Source organism: Camponotus floridanus, unplaced genomic scaffold, assembly GCF_003227725.1.
Source record: "Camponotus floridanus strain SB8 unplaced genomic scaffold, Cflo_v7.5 scaffold152, whole genome shotgun sequence".
In the NCBI taxonomy this organism is placed as follows: Eukaryota; Metazoa; Arthropoda; class Insecta; order Hymenoptera; family Formicidae; genus Camponotus; species Camponotus floridanus.
In genome coordinates, this window is record NW_020229273.1 from 443,070 (window position 1) to 468,076 (window position 25,007).

General features: G+C 28.6%; 2 protein-coding genes across 2 annotated transcripts; both read left to right on the top strand.

Moving 5' to 3' along the window:
* Positions 1–17,494: 17,494 nt before the first annotated feature.
* Positions 17,495–19,089, top strand: LOC112637317 (uncharacterized protein K02A2.6-like). The gene is made up of 4 exons (XM_025406757.1): positions 17,495–17,570; positions 17,970–18,395; positions 18,446–18,820; positions 18,893–19,089. The coding sequence occupies exons 1-4, from the start codon at positions 17,495–17,497 to the stop codon at positions 19,087–19,089; spliced, it is 1,074 nt and encodes a 357-aa protein (XP_025262542.1).
* LOC112637318 (uncharacterized protein K02A2.6-like) lies at positions 19,086–21,085 on the top strand. The gene is made up of 3 exons (XM_025406759.1): positions 19,086–19,905; positions 20,088–20,621; positions 20,841–21,085. The coding sequence occupies exons 1-3, from the start codon at positions 19,086–19,088 to the stop codon at positions 21,083–21,085; spliced, it is 1,599 nt and encodes a 532-aa protein (XP_025262544.1).
* Positions 21,086–25,007: the final 3,922 nt, after the last annotated feature.

Here is a 25,007-nt window from a genome sequence, read left to right on the forward strand (position 1 = left end):
AAAAATTGATGTCTATTATGATCAATTTTTGTTTTTTTATTATAATAATGTTTCAAATATAATAATATTTTAAAAATAGTATATATATTTCAGAAATAATCGTAAATTGTTGGTTTTTCTATATGTTAATAATGTTTATTATTCCATTAAATACTGACATTATGTATAAAATTGATTTTATGCAAAAAATGATTTTTCTGAAATAAAATAAGTTTTATGAAATATGGATTATTGAAATAACGAATAAAATATAAAAAAAATTTAATATAAAAGTGAAATAAACATATTTGAATTTTTATATATCGTGTAATGATCTTATAAAGAGATAACAAATATTTTAATTTAGAGAGAGTACAGTATATAATAAATATAACGTATTTAAATGAATTTATATTACATATCAATTATTAGAGGTCAATGTGCATGATAATTTGTACTAAATATTATTATTACATGTACTTTAAAATATTATTAAACAGTGACACAGTGTTGATTATAAATAATATTAATTATAAATTAAAAATATAATGATAATATAAATATAAAACATATTTATAAAATACTTTTTATCACAATGTGACAAAAAGTATTGTATCTTTTGATAAAATATAAAGAATTTTGAGAATTTATAATATTTATAAAAATAATTTTATTAAGAAGAAACCAGAAAAAAGATATATATTTATATATGCGCGTGTGTGTGTGTGTGTGTGTATGTGTGTGTATGTATGTACGCGTAGTTCATCTTTTACCACACAGTATCTTTCTGCAAAATTATTAAAATACATTTTTAACTTTAAGAATATATAAAATGTTTTGTTTAAAATATTTAAAACAAATTATTTTATATATCACATTCCAAATATTATTTGTCAATAATATTCTTGAAATTATTTATATAAAATTATATCATTACAATGTATTAATCGTTATTTCTTTGAAGTGTTTGTTTATTTATGCATGCCTGTATTAATAAAACTACAATAGTCGTAATCGACGAGATTAACTGAAAAATATGAATTCCTCTTTTCAAATAAATATTGTACATTTAATTATTTGTGATAAATAATTACGTTCATATTAAACATTTTAAAACGTACCCCATAGAGAAATTTGTAACCATATTGGAAAAGACCAATTCCATAGAATCTGATTGGCGCTTGAGTTATTTGCAATATAAGCTGTGATATCTATATTAATAAATAATGAAGTCCTTTTGTAATGTATATTTACTATTATTGCTCAAATATAAAACTATATATAAAACCTTTATTATTTATTTTTCCATAAACTGTATATAAGTAAATCATGATTTATTTTAATAATCTTATACATACATACTAGCACTTACATGTTCTCGAACATTAGTATCATAAGTAGAATCTGACATTTTGTTTATTAAACTTCCTGTCGTATTCGCCTTAAGTCGGAATATGCAAAATAAAATTTGAATAATACTTTAATTTCAGAAAAGCGATATGTAAAATTTGATATTACTTAATAATTAGATAATTGTCGAAAAAAAATTTCAAATAAATATGTTTTGAGCTTGAAATGCAGCATACCTTGGTGTTAATTTTTTCACATACATAATTAATGAAAAAGAGTTTCAAAATGTTATAACAAATCCAAAATAGTGATATAGCAGTGAATAATGTTTTATTAGATTTGATATAATTGTTGATGAGTATCACACTGAAAAATTCACGCAAATCGAGCGCTAACCAACAAAAAATACATCCTATTTTAAAAGTCATTTGAACTTCAAATATCGAATTTAGCTCACGAGATATTTTACGTAATTCCGAATGAAGATGTCTACAGACAAAAACACAATATTAAATTTTACTGCACAAAACTCAATAATTGATAGAATTTACTTTCTTACATTATAATCCATATCAGACATTCGTTGTTTAAAGCTTGTGGAAATTTATGTTCGAATATGGAATTTTCCCATGCTCGCTTTATTTTATGTTTGTTATCTTTTGTTAAATTCAAAAGATGTTGATTAACTTGATCAAACTTTAATCCTATGTATCTAAAAATGTAAAAAAGCTAATAATCAAAGGAATATATACATGCAAAATCATCGCATTTCTTTTAGTATATGTATATATCGATATATTAAAAGATTCCAAAGAACACTTATATTTTTATGCATTATAATGTAGTTTTATAAATTTAGACAAATTAAGATTATGTTAGAATAATTTATACATATGTATATATGTATGTATATATAGATATACCAACCCAAAAATACTTATAATAATGAAGTCGTTGATTATGTTAATAAAAAAACAATAATTTTGCACAAAGAAGATATACATAGATGTTAAAATATCATAGTTAAATTCATTTCTCATACAATATGCCGTTCCATAGGTCATTATTGTAATCATTAAGAGCCATCCTATGATGAGACACATTGTTTTTTTGTATATCTTGTGATAATCTGTCGTTATTCCGATATTCAGCAATGTATTATCGACAATATCGATTTTCCTCAAACAATTTCTAAATTTCTGTCATAAAAAGACAATGCGGTGGATCAAATAATTATTGTTAATAATTAGTTTCATAATTTTATGCATGGCGGATCCTTTAAAATTAATAATGTAGCTTATTTAAGGTAGTTGAAATAACTGTAACTTTTTCGAAAAGAATTAAAAAATGCATATATTCATTTATATATTTTCTTATATTTTATGCAATATTTTACACAATAAATTCTTAAATTAATGAATTATTAGTAAATATATCACATAAAGAAAAATTTTCATTAATAACTTGAATTTTGTAGGTATATTATGTGTAAATATTACATGTCTCTTCATGATAATTTGTTTTGCTAAACTGATAAATACTTAAAACTTTTGTATATACTATATATCTTCAAATATCAAAAATAGTACACGTACAAAAATAGTCACGTATAAAACTTCAAAGTTACTCATTATTAATATGCAATTAATTAGCAATTCTTCAAAAGCATACATACCTTATCATAATACATTCCGAACACTATTGACAATAATGTTAGTAAAATATCAAATCCAATGCTAATCCAATCCAATATATGATATATATGATAGTCAGCATTAAAATATTCATTATTTAAATAAGACATTATTACCGACTTTAATAAGAAAAAATAAATTGACCAAAATAGTAGCACATATAAGAAACTAAACCATGCTCTTGGACAACCGACAGGAAATTCGATAATAATTAAACCAGATACGTAACTAATTATCAAGAGCGGTGTTAAAACTGTTCGAATGCTTTTAGTCATTATGTATACCGTTTCGATTTGAAACTGCGTTTTTTGTAGACTGTTGGTTGCGCTCCATCATATGATTATGATCTTCATAATTTCAATTCAGGCACTTATAGTTATTGATCTCATCGACCTACTTATATATAATTATATTTAATCTGTTTATATGCGATATATAAAAAAAAACAGATAATGAATGATGTTTTTTTTTTAGATAGAACATGTTAAAACAAATTATATTCATTATAAATTTATAACAGAAATATGAATACTGTTATTAATGTTTTTATTTATTTTTTATTTCTTTATATAGTGCTATGATATATATTGAAAAATATTACTAAATAAAAAACAGTGTCTATTTTAATCAATGTCTATTTTCACTCATATAATAATGTATGTTAAATATAATAATAAAAACAGTATACATACATATATATATATATATATATATATATATATATATATAAGTAATTATAAATCATTGTTTTTCGTTGAATGGTTTATTATTATCTTGTTCATTTTTCCATTAATACTGACTTTATACATAAAATTGATTTTATGCAAAGAATGATATTTATAATTATTCTTAATAAGGTATGACTTATTTCGCGATCAGACTTTTTATATATATATATATATATATATATATATTTATATATTTATATATATATTTATTTATTTTTATATTTATTATATTTATATTTATTATATGATATTTATATTATATTTATGAAATAGAGAGATGAATTGTAGTTTAATATTACTGGCAATAACGAAAGAAATAATATTGAGATATTACTGAAATAGTCAAAATTATTAACTGATTCTCTTTCAATAAAATATCACTGATTTACAGCGCTGTACTTATAATTACTGTAATCAATGATTATTTACTGTTTTGCAGTGATAATACACTGATTCACTTTTAGAGAGTGCTTTATTCGACAACATTATTAAATATATTATTATACTAAGAGAAAAACGTCAAAATGCGGTACATGTCATGATGTCAAGAATTTGTGACATTAGACCGTCACTTTTACGTCATAAAAACGTCAATTCGTGACGTCAAGAATAGTCAGTGAATGATCAATTTGAAACGTCAAAATGATGTGTGCTTGCTACCTGGGTGATTGCAATTGCAATAAATTAATCAATACATAAGTAGCAATTATTTGGATAAGTATTACATTCGATATGCATGGTCGATTCAAATAATTGACATCTATGGGTATTTTCCGATTCATACATGATGCGCATAAAGTGACAGAAAATGTATAATATGCGTGACATGAACTATACATTTTCTGTCACTTCATGCGCATCATGCGTGAATCGGAAAGTATACTATGTACCGATCAATTCATTCCAATTATAGTCGGTAATTTCTCGCATGATAAAAAAATTATACATCTCTCATCGTCACGAGAACACAGCGCCTCTTTCGTCAAATGTGCGAATCGTACAAGAAAAATATGTGAAAAATGTAGCCACGACGGTGACGTTTCTTAATCAAAAAGTTTCACATTGAGACTTTGCATCGTCATATTTCTGCTTATAGAGCATATAGAGCAAAAATAAAGACACTTTCCTTATATAAATCGAACCCAAGCAATTGATTGAACCTAATAAGAATTTGATTGATTCAAAGGTTATTAAGAACCAATAATATGTATTACTCGCAACTTAGCCATTCGCGTAAAGATACACGGTGTGTCTTGCGCCTGAGTGATGACTCGACTTCAAGACACTACCGTGTCTCTTGATATATTGAAAAATATTACTAAATAATAAACAGTATCTATTTTAATCAATGTCTATTTTCATTTATATAATAATGTATGTTAAATATAATAATAAAAACAGTATACATATAAATATATATATATATATAAGAAGTAATTATAAATCATTGTTTTTCGTTGAATGGTTTATTATTATCTTGTTCATTTTTCCATTAATACTGACTTTATACATAAAATTGATTTTATGCAAAGAATGATATTTATAATTATTCTTAATAAGGTAGATAATAGGTTTTTATGAAAGATTTTTATGTATCTTGTAATATAATCTCTCATAAAGAAATAGCAAATATTCTAATTTAGCATAGTATATGGTAAATATTTAAATAAATTTATATTACTCGTACATATGAATTATTATATGTCCATGAGATTTTATATTAGATATTACTATTATATGTATTTAAAAATATTATTAAACAACATAGCGCCAATTACAAATAATATTAATTAAAAATGTAATAATAAAAAAACATGAATGTAAGAAATACCTATAAGATATTTTTCATGACAGTATGATAAAAAATATTATATCCCTTGATAAAGTATATGGAATTTTGAGACTTTATATAAAAATAACTCTTTTGTTAAGGAGAAATTAGAAAAAGATCTGTATTTATGTATATATGTATATATAAATATTATATATATATATATATATATATATATATATATATATATATATATACAGGGTGAGGCATCTAAAACAGGCCACCTGAATAACTCCGTTGGTAAGCCGAATATAAAAAAATTGTTCAGACAAAAGTTGTATGGTTTCAAGGGGGACATATGATGGTGTCATTAGTTTAATCTTGAAGAGCCACCCGAAGGTCACGTGAAGGTCAGCTCCAACTTTTTAAATGGGACACCTTATATGCTTTTGCATATTCTTGTAGCTCATCTCAAGAGCTTTCCAAAACACTACAATTATATTAGTTTTCATTAAATACTTTCCAAGTTATGAGGCTTGAAATCATTTTTTAATTTTACATAAACCGTAAAATATCTTGTAAAATATTCATTTTTCGATTATTTTACCTTAATACTTTTATGTACAAAATAATGAGAAGAATTAATTGGTGTAAAGAAAACACATAATTGCTTCGAACAAAAAAATGTAATTGTTAATTGCAAATTACATTTTTTTGTTCGAAGCAATTATGTGTTTTCTTTACACCAATTGATTCTTCTCATTATTTTGTACATAAAAGTATTAAGGTAAAATAATCGAAAAATGAATATTTTACAAGATATTTTACGGTTTATGTAAAATTAAAAAATGATTTCAAGCCTCATAACTTGGAAAGTATTTAATGAAAACTAATATAATTGTAGTGTTTTGGAAAGCTCTTGAGATGAGCTACAAGAATATGCAAAAGCATATAAGGTGTCCCATTTAAAAAGTTGGAGCTGACCTTTACGTGACCTTCGGGTGGCTCTTCAAGATTAAACTAATGACACCATCATATGTCCCCCTTGAAACCATACAACTTTTGTCTGAACAATTTTTTTATATTCGGCTTACCAACGGAGTTATTCAGGTGGCCTGTTTTAGATGCCTCACCCTATATATATATATATGTATATATATATACACACGCTCATATGTATGTGTGTAGGTTTGTTTGTTTGTGTGTATGTATGAAGAGTTTAATTTTTAAGACTAAACTACATCTTTATGCAACATTATTAAAATATGTTTTTAGCTCTAAAATATAGAGTTTTATTTAAAATATTTACAACAAATTCTTTCTTGCATGTGTATTATATACATATATTACATTTTATGTATATTATTTGTCTACGCTTTTTAAAGTTAATTACATAATATTGCATTCTTACAATGTTAATCGTTAATCGTTATTTCTTTTTAATGTTTGCTTATTTATGTACCCTTGTGTTATTAAAACTACAATGGTCGTAATCGATGAGATGAACTGAAAGATCTGAAAGATGTTAATTTCCCTTCTTCAATAATTATTATATATTTAATCGTTTGTAAATAATTACGCTTGTAATAAACATTTTATAAACCCTATGAACAACGTACCCCATAAAGAAATTTGTAGCCATACTGGAAAGGTCCAATTCCATAGAATCTGACTGGAGCTTGAGTTATTTGCAATAAAAGTTGTGATATCTATATTAATATATTAAAATAAAGTTTTAATGTATACATATACTATTTTTCATTTTTACTCAAACTATATATAAAATATTTATTACTTTTTATTATGACACAAATGATATATATAAATAAATCATAGTTAGTATTTTAATTTTAATAATCTTGTATATATTAAAACTTACATTTTCTCGAACATCAATATCATAAGTAGAATACGGTACTTTGTTTATTAAATTTCCTGTCCCATTCGCCTACAATCGGAATATGCAAAATAAAATTTGAAAAATACTTTAAATTCAAAAAAAGTAAAATTTTATATTATCTAATAGTTAGATAATTGTTGTAAAAAAATTAAATATGTTTTGAGTTTAAATGCAAAGTACCTTAGTATTAACCATTTCGCATACATAATTAATGAAGTAGAGTTTCAAAATGTTAAGACAAAGCAAAAGTAATACTGTAACAATCAATATTTTTTTAGATGTGACATAATTGTCAATAAGTATTGCATTAAAAAGTAGATGCAAATCGAGCTAGCCAAAGAAAATTACATCCCATTTTGAAAGTCATCTGTACTCTAAATATCGAATCTACTTCTCGAGATATTTTACGTAATTCAGAATGTTCGAAATCCGTAATTATTGTCGCGGTCTAAAAATTCGAAGAAATAACATCCGCATTTTTCCATTATAAAATCCGAAAATTCGAATTCAACGGGAATCGAGAAACTTCTCGAAAATTCTATTTTTCGGCAAAAAACCCGACCGTTCGAGTTATCTCTCGTTTTTTCGGTGTTAAAGAAACGCTCGGTACAAACAATTGACAATAACATTGTCAACCGCCGACAACAGCTAAGCCACCAAAGGGCATGCGCGCCCATGCGTCACGATCAGCTGATCGCCAATCAGCTGGTCAAAAGGGGCCGTGCGCATGACAAGTGCGAACTTTTTAACTTTTGACCTCATCGGTGGCCAATAATGCGCGGCGCCCTGAGGTCACCGCCAAAAATCGAAACTAATTGGTCCACGTCGCAGCGGGCCCAAAATCTCGCTCGCAATATAATGGGCACCGCGCGTGAACCCGGCGAAGTCTCGCACTTTACGCTCAGTACTCTAATCGACCGCTTTGTTACACCGCTTTACTCGAAAACAACCGCTTTCTTTTGGACACTCGCTATCTTCTCGGCAAATTCGCAGATTAAACCGCACACGACGACCGCTATCTCTTTCGGACTTTGATTTTCCGCACGTATTCTCGCGAATTCGCGCACGATAACTGTTTCGCTTCTTTGCACCGCTCGTATCTTCACTCTGTGTTGTCACTTGTAACTTTTAATTTTGACTTTAATAAAGTCCGTCTTTTGTTTCTCGGAGTCAACCGTTCTTTTCACTGACGGCCCTTCACTTCCCAAATTTCACCGCCGGAATCGCTCGCGAACACAGAATGAAGATGTCTACAAACACAATATTAAATTTTACTGCTTAATACGAAAGATAGAATTATATTAACTTTCTTACATTACGATCCATATCAAAAAATCGTTACTTAAAATTTGTGGAACTCTATGTTGGAGAATAGAATTTTCCCAAGCTCGCTTTATTTCATGTGTTTTATCTTTTGTTAAATTCAAAAGATGATTAACTTGATCAAACATTAATCCTATGTATCTAGAAATGTAAAGAAAATCTAATAAGTAAGGTAACAAATACAAATTTATTATCATTTTTAAATATTAATATATTAAAAAATTTCAAGGAAAACTTATTATATTTGTATACAATACAATTTAGTTTTACGAATTTACACATGATTATATCAGAATCATAGACATAATAATATGTTTATGATTAAAATAATTATCGTATACTTAAAAAGATATACCAACCCAAAAATACTTGCAATGATCAAGTCATTTATCATATTAATATAAAAACAATAATTTCGCACAAAGGAGGCATATATAGATGTTAAAATATCAAAGTTGTACTCGGTTCTTAGCCAATATGCTACTACATTAGTCAATGTTGTAACCAATAGGAACCATCCTGTGATGTGACACATCGTTTTTTTGTATAGCTTGTGATAATCCGTTATTGTTCCAACATTCCGTAACGTACTATCGACAATATCGAGCTTTTTCAAACAATTTCTAAATTTCTGTCACAAACAGACAATGTGGTGGACAATTAATGTTTACAATTAACATAATAATTTTATGTATGGATCTTATGTAATTAATAACGTAACTTATCTAGTTAATGTAGTTAATAGCTATTTTTTAAAAAAGAATTGAAGGATGTTAATTAACTTTATATATTTTCTTATACTTTACTTTACACACACACACGCACGCACGCACGCACGCACACACACATATATTTATTTATTTATGAAAATAATTTATTAATATAATTATTATTATATTAATAAATTATTTTCAACTATCAAAAAAAGGTTTTATTAACAATTTATAATGAATTATTTTTTTAAATAATATTTCAAACATTACACATCTTTATGACAATTTGTTTTTGCTAAATTGGTAAATATTACTTAAAACTTGTGTAGTTACACTAAACATCTCAAATAGTCACGTACATAATCAAAATTGCTTATTATTAGTATGCAATTAATTAGCAATACTTTATCATACATACCTTATTATGACACTCCGAACACAATTGACAATAATGTTATCACAATGTCTAACCCAAGGCATATATGATATTTGATATTATAATATTCATTATTAAAATAAGATATTATTATAAATTTAAATAAGAAAAGAAAAATTGGCCAAAAAAGCAGCATATACGAGAAACTAAACCATATTCTCGGATAACTTGCAGGAAATTCAATAATATTTAAACCGGACACATAACTGATTATCAAAAGCGGTGTTAAAACTGTTCGAATGCTTTTAATCATCATGTATACTGTTTTGATTTCAAACTGCATGTCATTTGCGGATTGGTTGTGCTAGCTTTATCTTATGATTATAATTTCAATTAGTGCACTTACAGTTATTGAAATATAATCGATCTGTTTTATATGCGATATATTTAACAATATAGATAATGATGTGTCTTCTTTTTAGATAGAATATGTAAAAACATAATTATATTTATTACATATTCACAATTGACTTATGAATATTGTTCTTAATATACTTTTTCTTTCGTCTCTTTATTTCTTATTTCTTTATAAAATACTATATATTGTAAAATCTTACCAAATAAAAAATGAGTAAATAGTGTCTATTTCAATCAATAACCAACTTGTTTTTAACGTATAATAATGTTTTAGAAGCTGTATATATATACGTGCATTTATAAATAAACATAAATCAGTGCTTTTCTATATTACGTGATTATTCTATCAAATATTCTATCATATTGACTTTATAGATAAAATTCATTTTATGTAAAGAATAATTCTTATGACAACGAATAAGCTAAAGATATATCTGATATCTATATAAAGTAAAAAGTTGCGATTTTTATTTGCAATGTTCCTTTAAAAATTGACAAATATATCAATTTAATAGAATATATAATAAATGTTACTTATTTAAAAAAAATGTGTATTACATATTAAATACTTATTTTAGGGGGGGGGGGAAGGGTCAATGTCTATTTAGGTTTTAACGTATTATATTATTTACAACTTATTTAACATATTTTTATTAATCTCAGTATTAACATAACTATGACAATCATGACAGACGTGATAAATTGTAATGGTAAAAAAACAGTGTTTTTTTAAATATTTATGGATTTAATTATTTGTAATTATATATTACACAATAATATAATGTTTATTAATAATGTTGATTCCAGTTCTAGAAAATATTTAGAAGAAAAAGCATTATTTTATACAGTACATTCTAAGTATTATTTGTTTCAATGTTTCTAGAAATCATTTATATAACATTGTATTATTACAATTTATTAGTCATCATTTTTATTAAATGTTACCTTATTTATGCATGCCTGTATTAATAACACTACAACGGTCGTAATCGATGAGGTTAACTGAAAAATATTAATTTCTCTTTTTTAATAATTAATTATTTATGATAAATAATAGTGCTCATAATAAACATTTCACAACATACCCCATAGAGAAATTTGTAACCATACTGAAAAAGTCCAATTCCATAGAATCTGACTGGGGCTTGAGTTATTTGCAATAGAAGCTGTGATATCTATATTGACATAAAAAACTTTTAATAAACTTTTTAATGTATATATTTACAAATTTTTATTTTTATTTTAAAATTAAATCATGGTTTATTTTAATAATATTGAATAAGTTAATATTAAAACTTACATTTTCCCGAATTTCAATATTAAAAGTAGAATAAGATATTTTGTTTATTAAATTTCCTGTTGCATTTGCCTGAAATCGGAATAAAATTTGAATAATTCTTTTAATTCAAAGAGTTATATGTAAAATTTGATATTATTAATAATTAGATAATTGTCGAAAAAATGTTTATATATTATAATTACATTTAAATACAGAATTAATACCTTAGTGCAGACTACTTCACATGCATAATTAATGAAGAAAATTTTCAAAATGTTATTGCAAACCAAGAATAGCATTAAAATAGTAAATATTTTGTTAGATTTTTTATAATTGTTGATGAGTATCACACTGAAAAGTTCACGTAAATCCTGCGCTAACCAAAAGAAATTACATCCCATTTTAAAAGTCATCTGTGCTCCAAATATTGAATCTATCTCATGAGATATTTTACGTAATTCCAAATGAAGATGTCTACAGACAAACATAATATTAAATTTTACTGCTCAAAACTCAATAACTACGTTAATGGAATTTACTTTCGTACATTACGATCCATATCAACCATTCATTACTTAAAATTTGTGGAACTCGTTGGTGGGAGGAATTTCTCCAAGCTCGCTTTATTTCATGTTTGTTATGTCTAGTTAAATTCCAAATATGTTGGTTAACTTGATCAAATTTTAATCCTATGTATCTAGAAATGTAAAAGGAAACTAATAATTAAAGGAACAAATACATGTAAATTTATTATCGTATTTTGAATGTTAATATATGTATGTATTAAGATTTCAAAGGAAGCTTATATTTTTATGCAGTATAATATAGTTTTATAAATTGAGAGAAATTATGTCAGAATAATTTTCATACACATAAAAAGGTGTACCAACCCAAATATACTTATAATAATGAAGTCATTGATCATGTTAATAAAAAAAGAATAATTTCGCAAAAAGAGGATATATATAGATGTTAAAATATCACAGTTGTACTCGGTTCTCATCCAATATGCCCCTCCATAAATGAATGTTATAATCAACAGAAACCATCCTGTGATGAGACATATTGTTTTTTTGTACAGCTTGTGATAATCTGTCGTTGTTCCGATATTCAGCAATGTATTATCGACAATATCGATTTTCCTCAAACAATTTCTAAATTTCTGTTATAAAGAGACAATGTGGAGGACAAATAACTAATGTTTATAATTATTGATAATTTTATGCATAGCGGATCTTATATAATTAATATTATAATTAATTTATAATTTATAATTAATAATATGTAATATATAATAAATAATATATAATAATATATAATAATATATATTATGTAATAATATATAATAATATATAATAATATATAATAATATATAATAATATATAATAAAATATATATAATTAATAATATAATTTATAATTTATAATATTATAATTAAATTATAATTAATATTATAGCTTATTTAATGTAGCTGAAACAACTATAACTTTTAAAAAAGAATTAAAAAATGTATATATTTGTTTTATATATTTTCTTATATTTTATGCAATATTTCATACAATTAATTATTAAATTAATAAATTATTACTAAATATATCACATAAAAAATTTTTACATTAATAATTTGTTATATTAAGTATATTACGTGTAAAATATTGCATGTCTCTTCATCATAATTTGTTTTGCTAAACTGATAAATACTACTTCTGTATCTACTTTAGATATCAAAAATAGTATAAAAAATCAAAATTACACATTATTAATATAAATTTAATTAATTAACAAATTAACAATACTTCAAAATCATACATACCTTATCATAATATATTCCGGACACTATTGATAATAATGTTAATAATATATCTAATCCAACGCTAATCCAATCCAATATATAATATATATTATAGTCAGCATTGAAATATTCATGATTAAAATAAGATATTATTATGGACTTTAATGAAAAAAAATAAATTAACCATAATAGCAGCATATAGACGAAACTAAATATTCTTGGACAACCTACAGGAAATTCGATAATACTTAAACCGGAGACATAATTGATTATAAAGAGCGGTGTTAGAACTGTTCGAATGCTTTTAGTCATCATGTGCACTGTTCGATTTCGAACTGCATTTCATTTGCGGATTGGTTGTGCTAGCTTTATCTTATGATTATAATTTCAATTAGAGCACTTATAGTTATTGAAATATAATCGATCTGTTTTATGTGCGATATATTTAACAATACAGATAATAATGTGTCTTCTTTTTAGATAGAATATGTAAAAACATAATTATATTCATTAGATATTCATAACAAAAAATATTGTTCTTAATATACTTTTTTCTTTTTATACAATACTATGATATATATTAAAAAATATTACCAAATATAAATGATGGTGTCTATTTTAATCAATATGTATTTTAATCAATAACCAATTTGTTTTTAACGTGTAATAATGTTTTAAACACATATACATATAATCATAAATCGGTGCTTTTCTTTTTGTTGATATTATATGATTGTTCTAAATATGGACTTTATACATTAAAAAAAATAAAAAATAAATTAAAATTAATAAATTAAAAATTAAATTAATAAATTTAAAAAATAAAAAATAAATTAAAATTAATTTTATGCAAAGAATAATTCTTATGACAACGAATAAGGTAGAGATATATCTGATATAAATATAAAGTAAAAAGTTGTGATTTTTATTTGCAATATTTCTTAAAGAAATGGCAAATATTTCAATTAAGTACAATATATAATAAATATCATCTATTTAAACAAATTTATATTGCATATCAATTATTATCAATGTCCAGTTAGGTTTTTATGTATTATATTACTTACATTTTATTTAACATATTTAACATTTTTATCAATCTGTGTTAATATAACTACGACAATCGTAACAGACGTGATAAACTGTATAGGAAAGAAAATAGTATTTTTTTATAATTATGAATTTAACTATTTGTAATTATATGTTACGTCCAGACCCTGAAAGGATGGGCCGTATGGAAAAATATAACTTACTTATCCCGTGACACACTTTATTCGGGCGTGTGTATGGATCGGATCGAACGAATGTGAAGGGCCTGACATAGACCGAAGGTTCTCTTCTCGAAGGGTCTCTTTAACTCAGCGTTTTTAAGCCTATTTGTTTGGTGGTCCCTTTTCGGTAAAGGAATTTAATCTTTATTACGCGGGATGGGACTTAGTGCGATCTCAGGATTTAGGGAAGAGAACGTGTTAAATAATTAAATTATACATTAAATTAAAAATACATATATTATAAAAAAAATAAAAAAAGAAAAATACATCTTAGCGTCTTGTAACTATGCGTGAGTATCTGTGTGTGTATGTATATATTCTTGCGGGTGTTACACGTTCGGAAGTCATCAGTCAGAATATACAGGAAAGAATTTACGTTATAGTAAGAATTCTGACTGGTTAATACAATATACATATAATTAATGTAATATAAGAAATAAAACAAAATACATAAAAAGTGAATGTGTAATAAAAATATGAATAACGTTTATTCATTAAAGGAAGTATAGAATTCGTCGCTTGCAGATATAGTATGTGTTAGAATAAAAATTTTCTAAATTCACTGAAACACAGGTCTAAATTAAAATACAATAATAAAATTAAGATAAGAGATTCGTCAAGTCTAAGTTCAAAAATTATTCATCTATTTCAACGGTTTTTCCCAAAAGTAGATAATACAAAAGAAAATAAGGCTATTCTTCGGAAAATGATCATGCTCCGATTTGAATCAAATTTTGTTTTAAAAATGCCTGAGATAGAGCGATTTCGAGAGTAAGTTATATCAATAAATACGGAGATGGAACTTCTTATAATAATTTCACGTCTCACAATTCAGGAATTTATTTAACGTTTCGTTAACGCTATCTCGACTGGCCATTCTCAGTATTAGATTTGTTAGATTTAAGTGATTATATACGCGGGTTAGGTTACATTTTTCTAGGCGTTATCATTATTCTGAAGAAGGATCGCTTTGTGTTTCAAATGCAAGCCAATTCTTGATTTTTCTTTCACAATATCGTTTCGAAGAAAGAAAAGAATCGTGGAGTCCATCCGAAGTAACATATATATTACATAATAATATTATATAATGATTATTAATAGTGTTGACTATATATTGACATTTATTGAAATTTCTCATTTTTATTTCTTAATACAAGAATTTGCATTATATGTAACTATTACGTGTACTTAACAATATTATTAAATAGAGACATCTTAATAATATTAATTGAAAAATTAATAGGTTAATGAATATAGAATATGTGTATAAGATACTTTTTTTCATAGTATGAGAAAAGTTCTACATCTTGATAAAATATGAAAAATTTTAAGATTTTTTAGAAAAATAATTTAAAAAAAAACTAGAAAAAGATATGTGTGTGTGTGTGTGTGTACATGTGTAATTTATCTTTTGTCACACAATATCTTTTTGTAACTTTAACACAATTTTTTCCAGTTCCACATAATATTCAGATTTCTTAAAAATATTTAGAAAAAATTGTTTTATATATTACATTCTAATTATTATTTTTGTCAACGCTTCTTGAAGTCACATACATTGTATTATTACAATCTATTGGTCATTATTTTCTTAAAATGTTTGTTTTTTCTTAAAATGTTTGTTTACTTATGCATGCCTGTATTAATAACTCTACTATGGTTGTAATTGATGAGGTGAACTAAAAAATATTAATTTCTCTTTTTATATAATTATTGTATAATTATTTAATTATATATTTAATTATTCATGATAAATAATTACGCTCATAATAAACATTTTACAACATACTCCATAAAGAAATTTGTAGCTGTTGGGCTATATTGCGCTACTTCATCCGATGAGCGTGAATCATACATGACTGCATCGACTGCATCATCCGGATCGGAATGCTCGGAACAATAGAATCACGACGTGGCACGATGATGCACATGACATGACCTTGCATACAGCACCACAGTAAGAAGAAGCTTTAAAAGGCCGACCGAGAGACGGATCGTCGGAGAAGCATAGGTGTGGCCGACGTGTACGGAGCACAATGTCGTGCTCGAATCTTCTACTTCGGACTGTTCATGGAATCAAGACATAATATCAAGACACAACGACATTAAACATTATTCGTGAACTACGAACAAACACAACAATTTACACTCCGGAAACACAACAATTGGCGCTGCGGCTTATTGAACCTGCAAGAAAATGGACCGACTATTTCAAGCGCTAGCAGAAGCTGCGCTAAGCCAGGAGCACACATTACGTCAGATCGGTGAGTCACAAAAGCAAATCGGTGAATCACAAAAGCAAATGGCAGAGATACTATCACATCGAATATCGGGAACGGACGATACTGCAAAGTCGTCGCAATTCACAAATCTGGCTACACGGCTTGGTAAATTCGTTCATGATCCTACAAAGGGTAAAACCTTCATGTTATGGTTTGAACGACATAGAAGCACTTTCGCGGAAGGTTTAACCGATACGGAGTGCAAAGAGCTACTTCTTAATGCTCTCGGAGACGACGAGTATCAACAATTACTTAGTCGTTTATCGCCAAAGAAACCGCAGGAAATGTCTCTTGGCGATCTCGAGCGACATCTTCGAAAACAGTTCCATGATAATAAAACGTTATTTCAACGTCGTTTTGAAGCTCTCAATTTTCGTGCTTCCCCGTCAGCAAGCTATAGAAGTACTTGACAAAGTAAATGTTCTGGGAGATGCCTTTGAGCTCGATAATTTCAATATCGACCAGCTCAAAATTCTACTAACAGCTCTCGCCCTAAGCGACTACACCTACTACACGGAGCGAACAGTCCTCTTCAAGGTTGCATCACAAAAAGAAAACTGCACATTTCAAGACATTTAGAGAAATCTGCTACGCACATGCGAATCGCATGGCTGACATCATGCGTGTTGAAGGACAGCGCTTCTCCGAAATCAACGCGGTCAGCCAATCTACGAAGAATTCACCTAAAAAGAAAGGTAAATATTACGAAAAGAAAACAAATCCCACTACACTGCATTACGAGAAAAAAAGAAATTCTACTACATTATCGCCATGCTATAGCTGCGGTTCCACGAAACACAAACGGGATGCATGTCCGTTTAAGAATACAGCATGTAGAATCTGCAAGAAAACGAGACACATTGCTAGAGTTTGCTTATCAAAGTAACGAAATAAAATAAATACTGTCACATTACAAGGTGTTCTAGGCACAGGACATCGATATCGCAAATTCGCACATATTACTATCAATAACAAGCCATTGAAAATGCAGCTGGATACAGGAGCGGACGTAACTACGATCGGGAGAGAAACTTGGACACGAATCGGTCGTACAAAACTCCAACCTCTTACTACTTCATGTGTGAATGTTTCAGGACATCCAATGCATACCATAGGATTTTTTAACGCCTCACTTGGCTACAAAGACTGTATGATAAAAGCACAAGTCATCGTACTTGATCGTCCAGAAACTGCACTACTCAGCTCTCAAGCAATAGATGAGCTTGGCTTAATTACCTACGATACAGGAGTCGTCGGAAATCTGCAAACGATGAATACGATTACGGTAAATTCATTTCATAAACAATTCACAGAACTTTTTAGTAGTTCCACAGGAGAATGCACCAAGATGACAGTTCATCTACGGCTTAAACCAGATGCGAAACCGAAACATATTCCACGACGTCCGATCGCACTTGCATTAGAAGAACCAGTCAATGAGGAACTGGATAGACTCGTTAAAAATGGAATTTTAACGCCAGTCGACTTTTCGGAATGGGCGGCGCTCATAGTAGTTGCACGCAAATCAAATGGGAAAATATTTATTTGTATATAATACGTATTTGTGCAGACTACTCTACAGGATTAAATGACGCACTTGACGCGGAGGATTATCCAATCCCAGAGATAGAGGAACTTATAGCAAAACTTCGAGGAAGTTCTATCTTCTCACAACTAGATTTATCTGATGCTTATTTCCATCTAAGACTGGATGAGGAAAGTAAGAAGCTAACTACAATAAATATTCATCGAGGTTTATTTGCTTACAATCGGTTGGTTTTTGGATTAAAACCAGCTCCTGCAATTTTCCAACGTACGCTGGAACAGGCACTTACAGGTATTCCAGGCGTACTCGTCTATCTTGATGATATTCTGATTTATGGTCAGGAACGCACAGAGCACGATACGCGTTTACACGCCGTGCTAAACCGCTTGCAAGAATGGGGTTTTTGACTCTAAAAGGAAAAATGTAAATTTCATACTTCAATAGTTAAATACCTTGGATTTATTGTTTCAGCTAAAGGTATTGAGCCTGACCCAGCACGTCTTCGACCTATTCAAACAATGCGAGCTTCGACGAATACAAAAGAGATACGTTCGTTTTTAGGTCTGATTAATTACTACGGGAAATTTGTACCAAATTTGCATCGACTCAAAGCACCATTCAAAGCTTTGATCAAGAAAGATGTACCTTTGTGTGGACAGCAAAAATGAAGAAAACGTTTGAGGATATTAAAAATATTCTTACTGGACCACTTCTACTAGCGCATTACGATCCCAGACAAACTCTGATCGTTGCAGTAGACGCTAGTTCGATCGGAATTGGTGGCGTTTTGTTACAGCGCGCCCCAGACGGCCAGGTAAAAGCAGTCTTTCACATGTCAAAAGCATTGACAAAGACTCAACAGAATTACAGTCAAATCGAAAAAAAAGCTTTAGCATTAGTCACTGCTGTTGAACGTTTTCGAAAATTCGTATATGGTCGTCACTTCGTGCTACAAACGGACCATCGTCCACTTCTAGTCCTGTTTAAAACGTCGAATACAAAAGGTCTAGATACATGCACAGCAAATCGTTTGAAACGATGGGCTCTTCGACTAATTGGGTACGACTTTGACATAGAATATGTCAACTCCGAAAAATTTGGTCAAGCGGACGCTCTTTCAAGGTTAATACAGGATGTAAAACAAGATGTAATAGACGCCGACCTCGAAGAAGTTGTAGCTGCGCTACAGGAAACAGATACAGAGCTACAACAGATTGTCAACAAATCAGTACAGTTCTTACCTTCAACGGCTCGACAAGAGCTCCAAAGTGCAACATTCAGCGATGGAATTCTCGCTGAGGTTATAGATCGTCTACAAAACGGATGGCTCAAATCGGACGTAACTGACAAGGAGTTAATGTCATATTATCGTCGTCGCGATTACTTAGCCATAGTTGATAATACATTAGTTTTAGATGAGAAACTAATAATTCCTAAACGTCTACAATCTACTGTACTGAAGCAACTACACGTTGCACATCCAGGTATCCGCCGGATGATACAGCTTGCTCGACGTTATTTCTATTGGCCAGCGATGCATGATGATATCGAGAAATACGTAAAAGAATGTAATCATTGCAATCGCACAGCAACTCAGTAAAAGAACCATTACATCCATGGCCAAATCCAGAGAAATTATGGTTACGCCTTCACATTGATTTCGCAGGCCCGATACATGGACAATGGGTACTCGTCATTGTCGACAGCTACTCCAAATTCGTAGAAGCAGGATGGTTCTCAACAATAACGGCAGCAACATGTCGATATCTGCGAAGACTCTTTAGTCAATATGGATCACCTGAAGTACTAGTTTCAGATAACGGTACTCAATTCACTTCAGTAGAATTCGCGCAACTCTGCGTCGAATTTCGAATTCTTCACCTGCGTACCCCTCCTGGGCATCCACAATTAAATGGTCAAGCCGAGAGAATGATCAGAACATTGAAAAGTTCTATCGACACAAGTCAAAGTTCACAGTTAGAAACGGAATTAAACAAGTTTGTTTACGCATACAACTACACATCCAGTGACGCGGCACTAGATTATAAATCTCCGGCAGAATTCTTTGGACGTAAGCTTAGAACTCCATTAGATATTTTTACTGCAACCGAAAAATCTAATCTAAATCTTACTTCTCAGCAGAAACAAATGAAACAGCAATTCGACGCTCATCACGGCGCAAGGCCACGTTCATTTATAGGTTAATCGGTACTAAACTCAACGTACTTGAACAAACTTCAACTCTCCAATGGACAGCGCATTCCTGGTAAAATTGTTAGGCTGATAGGGAAATCACTCGCTCGCGTCAGCTTTGAAGGAGGATTCATTACTAGATATTTCAATCAAATATGGAATCGTCCAAAGAGACAGGAAAAGAAATCCAATACGATTAGCGAAGATCTACTACCCTCTGGGACAGAATCAGCACGGATTCAATCAGATCCAGTACTTCACACTTCGCTAGGAGAAAGAGAGGAGGCAGAACCTCTCAACAACGGGACCATACGACTTCCAGTAGCATCTGCTCGTCGTTCTGAAAATCCTTCCAGGGCCACACAACCTCCAGTAGCAGCGGCTCGTCGTTCTGAACATCTTTCGCATCAAATTCGACCAAATTACAAGGCAGTGGGAGGAACTCGCCCCTACCGAGGACAGCATTCTTAAGCAAGGGAGGAATGTTGGGTATATTGCGCTACTTCATCCGGTGAGCGTGAATCATACATGACTGCATCGACTGCATCACCCGGATCGGAATGCTCGGAACAATAGAATCACGACGTGACACGATGATGCACATGACACGACCTTGCATACGGCACCACAGGAAGAAAAAGCTTTAAAAGGCCGACCGAGAGACGGATCGTCGGAGAAGCATAGGTGTGGCCGACGTGTACGGAGCTCAACGTCGTGCTCGAATCTTCTACTACTTCAGACTGTTCATGGAATCAAGACATAATATCAAGACACAACGTTAAACATTATTCGTAAACTACGAACTAACACAACAATTTGCACTCCGAAACACAACAAATACACAACACTTATAATTAACATAATGCATAGTTAACATATTCATAGTGCAAGTTTATTGCAATATGAATATTTATCTTTTCTATTATAGAAATGTGCATGAATTTAGGTTTTAAAGTGTGCCATGACCAACGATAATGCAAATACGATCAAATGATCACGTAATAAAAATGAAAAGACAATTGGGTAAATCTATTGGATAGATATACAAACATATAGTATAATATAACAGATAGTTTCAGACATTTTAATGATACTTATGTGCTCAGAAATTAAACTTTTGACATGATGAAGGAAAAGTAAAAAAGAAACAGATATAAACTAAATAAAAACGAAAGAGAAAGAAAGTATGGACATTTTATTCTCTTATAGCATTTTATTATAAAAATCTTGATATATTCATCATCATTATCGTTGATTTCGTTTTCGATTAAACTAACTCTTTTTTTCAGTAATTTTTTCAGTTTGACATATAATAAAATATAATAAAATAGCTTATGTTAGGAATTTCTTGGTAATAATTTAATAATTAATAATTTTTTAAATAATTTCTCGTAAGTGACACATAAAGTGACCCTACAAATGACATATAAAACATTCAAATTTATGTGACAGTAAAAAGAAGTCAAGTGAAAAGGAAATAACTGTAAGTTTGTACAAAAAAGTTACAAAATTTCTAACGAATAGTTTTTAGATATGTTTTTTAATAGTTTTTAAATATGTATTTAATTTGAATCACATGTTAATGTTTATAATTTATGAATTTACGGGTATGCCTTCAAATATTATTATTTTATCGATAAGACATTACTAATTAAATATATTATTACAATTGTTACAAGTAAACAAATTAAATACGTTAATATTATACGTTAATATTATACGTATTATATTATTACGTTAATATTATATTATATTAACAGATGATACTGGAGATGATACTGCATTTGTTTGTACGCCTAATCATCGATGTCTTAAAGTGCACAATCATTTTATGAATGTCATTATCATATACTAATTATAAATTGAATGCACGTGTTATGTTTAGCAAACATACCAATTTTATACGAATAATTTATCATATTACAAACAAGAAGGAAAATGGGTGATTGAGATCCAAGCGCAGAAGACAGAGAGAGAAAATATTTTCGTAAAAACATCTTTGTTAATTCTTTTTTGAATTTATCTTCGGCAATTATTAACAAAAATTATTTGCAAAACTGCTTTTTGCTCTCATTTTCCTTCTTATATTATTTACTTGAGTTTTTTTATTTTTATAGCATTTTTATCTTCGCGATCTATCTCATGAATGTTCTCTCATTATATAGGATCAATGCGCGTGTCAGAAAGTACGATCTACGAAGCACACGTATGAATTCGAAATGCGAATCTTCCTTCTTTTTTGTTTTACAAACATCCGATTTGTTCCTTTTTAAGTGCGAAAAGTATTTTTTCTTTTTTAATTGTTAATTTCTAGAGAAATTTTTAAAAGTTTTTATTTTAGTCGATGATAATTAGCAATCAAAATATTAAAGAAATTAAAATATTAAAATATTAAAGAAATTCTTTCAGTGATTTATTATTGACATCTCGAGATTTAGATCATTAGATTTAAATCAATATTTGCTAATTTTTTACAATATAAATGCAAATAATTGTTATCATCTTTGGTTTTTTAAAGCTAGTGTTAAAATGTGCTTTTTCCGAAAATTTGTGCTCTCATTATTTATAAAAAAGTATTGTTATATAAAAGATAGATTGATATATGTGTAGTATATATTTGTGTAGTAGAGTATTATGTGATTCATATATTTACACCACGTTAGGAAACTCACTTTCCAGCAATGCTTTATCCAGAGAGTTTGTTCCGTTATACATAAGATGATGTTCATAAAAGGAAAAACCAATTTACTGAATCATTAAATCTGCTTGATTTGAAGCCGTTGGCAAACCTTCTTGTTTGATGTCAGAATGATTCCTGAAAGCTCAGGCGTTGTCACTAATTCATCTAGCTGAGAAACTTTCATCTCACTAACTTTCTAAATTAATTTTTTTTAAATTTCAGCCCATAAGAATCAAATTGCTTCTTTAATATACTAAATTGTGAATTATATATATATATATATATATATTATATATATATATATATATATATTTTTTTTTTTTTTTTTTTTTTAACACAATAATCAAAATAATAATTTTCAATAAAATTTGATACATAAAAGTATTTGTATTCAATAAATAATTTTTATGATGGAGAATACAAAGTTCCAGAAAAGTAAGCTAAGACGTAATAATAGTGAATCAAGATGACATTAATTTTCGTAGAACATACATAGAATAAAAATAAAAAACACAATATAGCCGATAATTAATTTTTGTAGAGAGAGAGAGAGAGAGAGAGAGAGAGAGAGAGAGAGAGAGAGAGAGAGAGAGAGATTGATTGATTGATTACACTTTATTTAGCCTTCTCGGCTACTATTATACAAATAACTATACAAATAACATTACAATTTTGGAACCATTTGTGTAACATAATCTTTTAACATTCTCTTGAAACTATTTAGTCTTTCACATTGCTTTACCTCTGCAGGTAAGTCATTGTACATTTTAGTGCCTTTATAAAAAGCACTCCTCTGCGCTTGACAAGTTTTACGCAATTGTACAACTATGTTACCCTTTTGTCTAGTTTCCCTCTGATAATTCTCTCCTACTAAATCTAGCCTATTTCTTAACATACGTGGTAGATTAACCTTTTAATATCTTAAATATAAATATGCATGTATTATAATATATCCTCTGTCTTATTGACATATATTGCAAGGCTTGCAGCATATGTTCCACCCTGGTATTTTCTTTTACATTGCAAAATCACTCGCATAGCTCTATTCTGTGCCACTTGCAATTTATTAATTTGCGTCTCGCCCATGCCCACAATCACTGTTGCACAATACTCAAAATGCGGTGCGATAATTGTCTTATATACTATTTGTCTACTATACGGTGTTAAATATTGACCCATTCTGTTCAAAAAGCTAGTTTTCTTACCTATCTTTTTCAACATATATCGCAATGTTCAACAAAAGTGAGCCTACTATCAATCATTATGCCTAAGTATTTTATTACTTCCACTCGTTTTAACACTTCACCATTCATGCATACTATTTTTATTTGCCCTTTAACTTCCTTTCTATTACTTCTAACTATCATATACTTTGTTTTCTCTACATTTAATTTTAGTTTATTTAGGCTCATCCAGTTTCTATTTTATGAAATACATCATTCATCTTTTTATTAATTTCCTCACTACATTCTCCTGTTACATAAATCATCGTATCATCCGCAAACAATTTTACATTACTTCCTATTGGACATACTTCAGTTATATCATTAATATACAACACAAAAAGTAACGGCCCTAATACCGATCCCTGCGGAACACCATGGTCTATTGCCATCACTTTGGAATAGTTACTATTAAATCTAACTTTCTGTGTTCTATTCTTTAGATATGACTCTAACCAATGCCACACCTTACCCCTTATCCCTATTTGGT